This window comes from Parasteatoda tepidariorum, chromosome 2, assembly GCF_043381705.1.
Source record: "Parasteatoda tepidariorum isolate YZ-2023 chromosome 2, CAS_Ptep_4.0, whole genome shotgun sequence".
Taxonomy (NCBI): domain Eukaryota; kingdom Metazoa; phylum Arthropoda; class Arachnida; order Araneae; family Theridiidae; genus Parasteatoda; species Parasteatoda tepidariorum.
This window is the reverse complement of record NC_092205.1, coordinates 56,481,636-56,492,231: the sequence shown is the minus strand read 5'-3', so window position 1 is coordinate 56,492,231 and position 10,596 is coordinate 56,481,636. Positions and strand designations below refer to the sequence as shown.

General features: G+C 27.6%; 1 protein-coding gene across 1 annotated transcript in view; it reads left to right on the top strand.

Moving 5' to 3' along the window:
• Positions 1-10,163, top strand: part of LOC122268426 (G-protein coupled receptor 143) — an 11,198-nt gene extending 1,035 nt beyond the window's left edge. The window contains exons 2-6 of the mRNA XM_071188316.1: positions 1,994-2,083; positions 3,453-3,562; positions 4,466-4,574; positions 5,089-5,179; positions 9,674-10,163. Of these exons, the coding sequence (XP_071044417.1) occupies positions 1,994-2,083; positions 3,453-3,562; positions 4,466-4,574; positions 5,089-5,179; positions 9,674-9,895 (622 nt within the window). The 3' untranslated portion in view covers positions 9,896-10,163. The remainder of the gene's footprint in view (positions 1-1,993; positions 2,084-3,452; positions 3,563-4,465; positions 4,575-5,088; positions 5,180-9,673) is intronic.
• The last annotated feature ends 433 nt before the right edge of the window (positions 10,164-10,596 follow it).

Here is a 10,596-nt window from a genome sequence, read left to right as displayed (position 1 = left end):
AAATATAGAGTGGTATTTACTAATTTTACTTCGTATCTGGTATTTTCATTAGAACTTCCATAACACTGTACAGTAAATTTGAATATATTTTCCTGTCCCGTAGGTAACTGTGATTCTGCATGAACAAAAGTGCTTGATTTACATGTCCAAACCAAAATGGTCTCCCACTTACTCTTTTGGCAGGAGAAATTGTTGTAAATTCACTATTTTCACCCAACAATTTACCAGAATTACATATTTTCATCTAAAGCACATTTTTTGGGTTCTATAGCGCTATCCAGAGTAATTTGGATGGAATTCACTATAAATAATTAAAATATTTGTATTACGAAGGTCACATCGTTTTTTGACCTATTTTCATCAATAAACTTTGGAAAATTGAAGTTTTTTTTTATTAAGTTGGAAACATGTACAGTAGGGAACCGATTATCCGGAGCGATCAGGACCATCGCTATTCCGGATAACTGATTTTTCCGGTTTTCTGAATCGCTACAAAGAGCCGTTCTTTTATTGTTAAGCCCAACTAAAAAAAAATAAATATTTGGAAATAATCTTAAAAAGAAGGAAAAATGATGAAGTAATACACTAATAATTATTTCCAAAATGATGGAAGAAGAAAGAAAAATCCTAAAATCTTAAGAGGAAAAAAAAATTGCGGGAAAATTTATCGAATTTCGTTCCGGTTTTTTGGTTTTCCTGTTTTCTGATTTCCGGATAACTGGTTCTGTACTGTATCTTCCTACATCTACAATCAAATTAGGGTCTTGTCCCGCAGTGGACTGATTGTTAAGACACGGTTCCCAGCAGATCATTGAAGTCAATCATCACTGGCTGTGGTCAGTGTGCGGGTGGGGGACCACTTCGATCAGTCTGCGTAGAGACCGAGGATGTGCGGTATGGGTCCTCGTTAAACTGTTCTACCGTACCGTGCTCGACTCCGCGTGCAGGTCGTTGGGCTAACGAAGTGGGGGTGTTATCCCCTATGCAGAGGATCAAAATTGTGTTGGCTTGTCTTCCGATCATCCTCAAGGATGCTACCCAGACTGTCGCCAATAGCCCATTGTGCAGCTCTAGCGCGGCGTTAATGAACTACAACTGCAAATCTGGGTCATATTTCTTTTTGTTCACACTTTTTACCATGGAATATCATCATAATCATGACTATTGAAGCATTCACTTTATTTTGTATGTGTAAGTCTATGTATCTTTTTTATTAAAATATATTTTTGCAACTATTGAAAATTAGATAGTAAAGTTTTTAAATTATTTAGCCTTCCCATTATTAGGCTGTCAATATTTGTAGTAAACATAATTTCAAGCAGGAATGAGTTGGTGGTTTGTTTAAAAGTTTTTGTAAAAATATAATTAAGCCTGGAAATTGGAAGTCTGAAGTTCTATTTTGCATTATCCGAAGTGCTTAAAACTATTTTTTTAAAGTGCTTAAAACTATTTTTTTAAAGTGCTTAAAAATATTTTTTAAAGTGCTTGAAGATATTTTTTGAGTACTTGAAAAGTGCTTATTTTTTGTTGAATAATTTGACTATGGACCCTGCAATATCATAGAGTTAGATTTTGAAATTTTTTTAAATTTTTTTTTTATGGTATTCAATATTTTTCACGCAAAGTGTAATGCAGGGTTCTGAATTGAATTTAAGAATTTAGCAAAATTTCAACTTGTGAAAATTTTTTATCATTATTTTCCCTTACCAATAAGTAAAAAAAGTTGGAGGGTATTCTCTCTCCTAAAATCTTTCAATACAAAATTTAAATACTTCAATATAACCGCCAATTGTGTCTAAACTGCACCATATATGTATATAATACTTGAGATCATCAATCAATGATTGCTTACTTTATTGAATACTTTATTATTACCTTACTTTATTGAATATGTTGTGATTAAATATATTTTCTTTGTTTTAATAAATTTCTGAGTTATTCTGATTTAAATAGTTATTATTTTGTTGCACTGACATCTTTTCTATTCATGTAGGAATCCAATTTTGTATCATGTTATTACTTGGACTACATCTGTTTTTATGTCTTTCATTGGTTTGGGGACATTATACTTGCCTAATTTTATGTACGTATATACATTTTGTATTACTATATTAAAAACACATATATTTGTTCTGAGAAATACCCTGTATGTTTTGATTTATAGATTTAGTGGTTAATAAAAGTATTAAATTTTGTAATTTTACAGCATTTAATTTGAAACTTTTACTATGCCAAAAATTTGTTATGATTTAGTTACATAAATATCTCTTGCATAAAAATTATGATTTAGAGATCAGAAGCTAACTAGTACTTGTATTTTCTTCCATTTGAAACGAAGAATTTAGTGCTACTTTAGCCCCCATTTTTATCCCATTTACCTATTTTTATCTATCTAAAATAATTTTTAATAACTTTAATGTTATTAAGCAAAGCAATGACAAAGCAACTAGCTACTTATTTGTTTTGCCTACCCATGGGCATTGTGGAGAAAAGTAGCACAATTTTTCTTGTAGAGGACTGGATATCTTACTTATGATAAGTAATTACTGTGTTGTAAATTTTTAATTATTTTTACAAGATTTATAGTTCTAAATATATTAATTTTCATTTAAGAAAGTACATGGTTGAGACATAGCAATTTTAGTTATTATACTACTCAGTTTAAAAAATTAATATTGTTTATTGGTTAAAGAGGAAAAGTAATTTGCTTCTGGAAAATGTTTTTCAACCAAATAAGTTGTCAAGGATTTAGACGAAAAGATTGTTTTTATGTGCATGTGTGGTGTGTGTTGCTTGTTGATGCATATATTTGTTTCACAAAGAAAAATTAATTTAGTTTACATTTTAAATTTTTTTTTTAAACTTTTAATGTTTATAAGAGGTTAAGATTTTTTTTGTGCTTGTATCTTCTTCCTGTTGTAAAACTTTGATAAAATTAAGGTTTAAAGATTTTTATTATTATTATTGAGGTTGAATTTTGATCTAGGATGCAGTTCCTCAAATCAAGCAGTATTAAAGTATTTACTTAGCAAAAATCGCAATCTGATTTGGTTTTGTTGAAATACGTACTTCTGGTTTTTCTGGCATTAAAAAAAGCGTCCCATGTCTGTTGGGAGAAAAAAGAAAAATAGAAAAAACAGAAACTTTATGCCAGTCAACAAAATATAAAAATTCATCCATATATTTAGACCAATATACAAAAATAAACCAAATATTTTATGTTGCATCTGATTCTATCTTTCTTTTTTATTTCTTTATTATGTATAAGTTTTAAGTTATAAATTAAATGCAAAATTTTTTTAAAAAGAAGATGTGAAACTTTTCTTAGTTTAAAAATTTCATTTTTAATGTTTAGAAAATTTTAAGGACTTATTGAAATGGTTTTATTAAAAGATTTGTGATTTTTCACTTAATGAAATTTAAAATTTTATCTTTTTTCTTTGCAATTTTAGCTGCCATAATGGAGTTTACAGAGTGTTACCTAACTACATGTTGTCTTATGTTCCTATTCTGTGTGTCATGATTGTTAATCCTATATTGTATTATATATCTTCTAAAAATGGTGAGTTGAATATTGTTGTTTGCAATTTGTAACTACTTCTAGTGAAGTATGTGTCGGGGGAGGTTAAGTACTATTTCACAAAAATACTAGTAAATCAAGTTAAACTTATGTTTTGTTGCAGATTGCAAACTTTTCTTTTATGAAACAAATAAAGAAGAATATATTTATAATGCAAATCTTGAAATGTCAGGCTTTATATTATAAAGAATTTTATGTTACATAAATAATTTAATTTACCTTTATAAACATAGCAATCTAGTGTCTATGGAACATGTCAACATCACTGCTTTAAGGCAATTTTTTTAATACAAATGCTTTAAAATATAAAAACAAGTGCTTAAGTTACTTATTATTTACAGGGAAAAATTTAATTATCAAGTGCATTATAATTAACAACCAACAAATTTTTTAGCTTTGGTTTGCCTTAAAGATTGCTAACTTAATGCAGTTTATGGAGAATTACAGTTTACAGAATTTATATAGATATTCCTCTGTACGTAATTTTCTTTTTTCTGCAAGTTATTTATATTCACAGTTAAGTTATTTATTATTTGCAGGAAGAAAAATTTAAATGCAAATTAAATTAGTTATGAAATGCTTTAGAACTAACAACCAACAGTTTAGTTTGAATTTGCTTTATAGTTCGTGAAGTTTATGGAGAATCATGGTCTACAGAATTGCATTATATAGATCTTCTACTGCATATGGTTTTATTTTTTTTTGCAATTATTTAATTAGTATGCGTTCCTGTAGTGTAAATGTATTTTGATTTTATGTATGTTATGCAACTGTATAGTTTTTATTTTTAAAACCTCTAGCTAGCGTATGGCTTATTGTATACCATATGAAATTTCTATTTATAGAAATGAATTATTTTATATTTTGTATCTATAATTTTTTTAGTAAGAGTCTTGCTTACCGGAGGTCTTGGTCAATTAACTTATTTAGAACACAATCTACTTGCTGCCTTGAAAGAAAAGTTTTTCTGCATTGTCTTAGTATTTTATGTTTGGTAAGTTTTACTATATTTAAGCCAAATAATATTCAATTCACTTTTTAGAATTAACTTTTAGCTGCAACTTTATATATTTTACATTTTAGTTTAATGTAAGGGTTTCCTATATGTTTAAATTATTTTTATGTTTATACCTTTCATTAAAATTCATAATTACAATCTGCAAAGTATTTTGTCTATTCTATACAAATTAGTTTTTTTCTCCAAACGCTTGCAAACAGAAAATTTATAATATCAACATGTGGTAAATGCAAATTGATTGTTTATCTAATCCCGATTTAGTAAAAGTAACTGAAACCTATTGCTTCTGAGCTTTTTTTTAAAAATTAAAACAGAAGTTAGGTTTGAATTTTAAAACTTACAAGGTTCCTGCATGTTTTTTAGTCTAAAATAAAGTGAGATTTTTGAAGCAGTGTGTCTAACTTTTATTAACTCTATACTTAAAAAAATCTCTTAATTGCTTAAATACAGAAAAAGTAGTAAATTTTATTTCCTCTTTTTATTGTTTTAGTTGGATTCCTAATATAATCAATGGTATTTTACTATGGGGCTTTTGGTCTAACTTGCCTAAAAATGTAATTCTAGGTGTATGGTTTGTAATGGTAAGTTATTTAAATTATTTCAGACTTTTATATTCTAAATGCAGTATGTAACAATCTTTTAATAAAATTTATTACTAAATCTGATATTTGACAGCCGTTTTTTTATTGTTGGTGTATTCTATCCCTTGCTCATTATATTTTGCCAACACAGATTTCTTTGTTCACTTTCATAGTAATTTCATAACTCAGGCTTTATTCTTTGATTTTTATACTAAGTTTCAAAACATATTGGGCGATTTTTTCCCTTTTGAGCTTGCCATGAAATTGATATTTTGCCAAACTTAAAAGGGGAGACAACTTTACTTGAAACGAAGGAGCAGTGGTGATAATTTTAAACTCTCTAGGTATCAGCTTATATAATATTAACATTAAGCTTTATAATAAAAATAATTTAATTTTTTTTCAAATGAGAGCAGACTGTTTGTAAAAATTATGGAAAAATTTAGAAATATTTTTTAAATTTTAAGGATGGATTATACTAATGAGTTTCATCAGAACACAAAGTTAAGACTTAATAGCTCCAAAACTTCTTCAAAATTTAAAAAAAAAAGATAAAAGTTTGCTAGTTCTTAATTATAAGAGCATGTGACTGCAAAAAAAATTTAATTTCACTTAAATTATTTTGTTTGCATCGAAAAAAAAGAAAAACTTTTAAAATGAACTATTTGATTGATCTAATACTCAGTTTAAAATTTAAATAAAGTGATACTTCTTGCTCATCTTCCATCCTCAGATATATATTCCATGCATCAGAGCACCAAATATTACTTAATGATGATTTAATGACTTCATTATAAATCATTCATTTAAAATCATTATAGAAAACCAGCTCTCTAGTGGAATATGAAATTTCTTACATTTCAAGAATTTAACAACTGATATTTATTAATTTAGAATTTAACTTTTTCTCAGAAAATATAGAGCTCTAAATTAAATTTATGGAGTGATTTTTCTTACATGCTATGTTGCATCAAATGCACCAAAAAACCATTAAGGGATATGAAAAGTATTTCCAACACATACTCGGGATTCTACATCAAGAAAAATTGAAAAATAGCGCACCAGCAGATATATGTAGGCGAAATTGAACATAACTTTTAAAGGAAATCAAATCTTTCTTTTTCTACATGAAAAGTGGAAGGGAAATGAAAATGAATGAATACCAGAATACAAGGCTAATTTTCCTTGATGCAAGTATTTGATCTGCCTAAATTAAAAACTTTGATTTCAAATCTAACTCATAATCTTTTTTTTAAAATTCTTTGTTTTTTTCAGTAATCGATGGAATCATTATAAACGTGCATATTAGAGCCGCGATGGCTCAGGGGATAGAGCGTTTGCCTTCCAATGAGGCGGACCGGGTTCGAATACCAGTCGATACGAATTCCGCATCCAGCTTGCACCGACCACAGTGCTGACATGAAATATCGTCAGTGGTAGATGAATCATGGGTTAGAGTCCCCTTGCCGCCAGGCTAACCGTGGTCTTCCTGTCCATGTAACGCAAATGCAGGTTAGTTCCATCAAAAAGTACTCCACGAAGGCAAATTTCTCCCAATACGCGATCCAGGAGTTCCCTTGTTTTCTGGATTGGGTTCAAAATTACAAGGCTACTTAGTTGAACATGAGTAGTTGTAAACCCATAAGATTGGGTCGGCTGTTCAATGACGGACATATCATAAAATAAAATGTGCATATTAAGAGATGGATATAAAGCTAGGTCACTCAATATCACAGATCATTATATATTTTCTTTCTGGAGACTCCAGTGGCAGAATCATGGTGACACAGCGACATTGTCGCAGAACGTTACAGAGATCTTGCAGTAAGATTTTTTATTTTGGAAGCAAAAAAGTTTTCTTTTCTTTTCTGCAGAATTTTTTGAAAAATTTATTATTTCAGCAGAATTTTTAGAACAATATTTTTCTTCTTCTTTACTGTAGTATTATTTTTAAATATACCTTTCCAGAGGAGGCAGAAATGCTCTTAATTTTTTAAATTTTCTTTGAGAATAAAAAAAATTCTGTAATGCCCTGTTTTAACTAGAATTTTAAGTTAATATTAGAAAAGTATTTTGAAATCACCAAAATTTAAAAAATAGTTCTGTCTAGAAATTTTTTTTAAAAACATTTTATTCTATATTTTAGCAAAATGTGACTGTGAGTTGGGATTTTGTTACAAATTCAGATTTTTATTGAATAAATTATTATATAATAAGCAAAAAATTAATAAATCATTGTAGTTCTTTTTTTTACTTGGTTGAAATAAAATTTGTTCATTATTTTTAATATGACAATAGTCACTAAAATTTTAAATTGCATTTGACTCTTCATTTTCTTGTTCACAGTTCATGCAAATTCCATTGTAAATATATGTTGTGTTTTGTTATTTTTTTCCGGAAATTATTGTGATGAGTTTTCATTTGTTTTTTAATATCCCGATGTCTTTAATTGCACAGTTATTACTATTGATATTTTAATGATTATTTTTTTAAATACTGATATTCTTGCAACATATGCATTTGATTATTTTACCTCAGATGCTGTATTTCCACCGTTTTTTGACTTTTTAGCAGATATTGCTATGAATTTCCATGTAGCTTTTCTCATTTAATATTATTTTGACATGCGGAATTCGTATCACACATTTAAATATCTAATTACTTTTTAACTCGCTCAATTTAAGACGATGTCATGGTAAATCCATATGGTATTACTATTTTTTTGATAATGATTGATCTTAATTTATCTATGGTTTTTAAAAATCCTGATATATTTTACACATATTTTAGACTTATTATATATATTCTATGTATATTCTTGATATATTTTATATAATATGAGAAATTTGAATGGTGCATTGGAGTATTTACTTTTTGATGCAATTATCCTATTTGTTGATGATCGATTTTTTGGCAGTTATTGCACAGAGTTCTTAAAAAAATATATTTTCACTACGATAATGTTTATTACAACAAGTGAATCTCTAAACGAAACACACATTTGAGTAACACCTTTTTGAAGAGTCTGATTTATGTGATTTCGTCAAGTTTCAATTTTTTTAAAAATGTGATGACGATTTACAAAATGCAAATTATAATTATAATATGAATAATCCTAAATTTGTGAATTATAGTTTTATTCTTTAAAAACTATTGCACAACCTTTATTTTATGACTCATGAATAAGAAATGAAATCTCTCTCTCTTTTTTTTTGAGTTCAAATACTTGTGATTATAAATTTTAATATTGTTTTTTTTTTAAATATTAAAATAAGTTCAAGCATAATTCTACAAAATATATTATATATGATATTTGATATAATATGAAAAGTTCTTAAGAAAGTAAAAGTTATTTTCTTAAAAGTTATTTTCTTTATTTTCTTACTATTAAGGATTCAAAAAGAAACTGATATCTTTTTTTAAACTTTTCGTTTAAAAGAAAAATCATTAAATATGTATAACTTGCTTATGGACTTATTTCTGTATCTATTTAGTTTATATTCTGATGGTTTATTTTAAAAAATATGTGTGTTTATGAGAAAAAAGCTCATTTGTTCTTAAGCTATGAAATGATGTTATATATTTTTCTTTCCCTATATTGTTCATCTCTAAACTTCAGCCAATGCTCAAGCTGAAATGTTAGATCCTAGCATACCTTTTTTCTCGATGTTGACGTAGGATAGTATCAAAACATTTAAGCTGAGCGGAGGAGTTCGTCCTAAGAAACCAATCCTTGATATGAATCTTTAAAAACTGCTTAGTTTAGTCTAGTCTAGTGTAGGATACTTGTAGATATGTAGGATTCTAAAAATCTAGCATTCACATTAGCAGTTCTGTTTTAGATTGACAACAGAGACAATGTTCATTGGAAAGCGACTATTATAATGAAATAAATACATTAGTGATGCTATTATGTGCATCAACTGATAATTTACCAACTAATAAAATATGAGTTGATGCACAAATTAGTATCATTTCGTAATTATCAAATTTTATTATAAAGCTTTCGGAAGAACTAATCTTTAAACGAGAAATTATAAATCTTCACATGTTCTAATTTATTAAAAATACAATAGTTTTTTTTATTTTTAAAAGATTTACACATTATATTTTGGTGAATTAAATGACTTTTTTAACTTCAAGAAACTTTTCATTTGTATCTGTTTTTGTAGACAAAAACTGACTTGTAAGGCAGGGCTTGTGACCTTATGTAACAAAACTAGTACACATCTTTTGGCTAAAGAGTATTGTAGTTACAATCATTGAAACTATTTAGCTTCATTTTTGGACTGTTAAAAAAATTCTGAAATTTACTTTGATTTATATCAATAAAGTATTTATTGCATTTTAAAAATAAGTAATTCAATAACTTTACATTGGTAAAGTTTGAAAAATTTTGTCTAAAATCTAAATATTACTCAGTATAAGAATTTGTAGCTCAAGTTAGATATAAGTAATATGTGTTATGTAATTTATTCACCTTAACTATTTTAGGCTAGTTTAAATCCACTGCAAGCTATTTTAAACTCACTGGTTTATAAAGGATGGGAAGGTTGTGATGGTTTGTGGAAAAGTCTGAAAACTTGCATGTGTTGCTGTTGTCAGGAGCCTCCACATCCTGGATTGTTAATTGATGTTACGTCATCTGATCATCATCCATCTTTTGAAAGACGTACTCTATCTACAAATAACAACACAAACAATCATTTTGATTGATTCTCCATATTAAGAGTGTAGCTGATCTTAATGGTACAGCCTACTCTATCTACAAATAACAACAGAAAAAATAATTTTGATTGATTCTTACTATTCTGATTGTAGCTGATTTTAATAGCACAGCCTATTTTATCTGCAAATAACAACACAAACAATCATCTTGATTGATTCTTACCATTAAGATTGTAGCTGATCTCAATAGTACAGCCTATTTTATCTGCAAATAACAACACAATCAATCATTTTGATTGAGTCTTACCATTAAGATAACACTGTATAAGCAAATTTTTTAAATTTTTATTTTATTTGGTTTCATGCTGAATAAGAATAGTTAATATTGTTGTACAGTATGTCTTTTACTATACTAGAGCAAATAATTTGACTTTTAGATTAAATTAGATAATTATTTATTTAGAAAATTATAAGGAACGATCTATTAATATATATAATATATATGTATTATTGATTTTGAAGAAAAATTTGGAGGAGTAAATTTTTAATGGTTATGTATTTAAAGTATGTAACTGTGGCAATGTTTTTTGGTATGTAGTTATTTATTTCCTGTAACAGGGTGGCCAAAGAGCTGGGTAAAGTCTGGAAATTTAACTGAAATACTTAAATAGTCAGGGAAAATGAAATGATTTGAGTTTTCGGTACCTGAAATAATTTTTTTTCAACTTTAGCAAGTAAAAGGTTTTTAT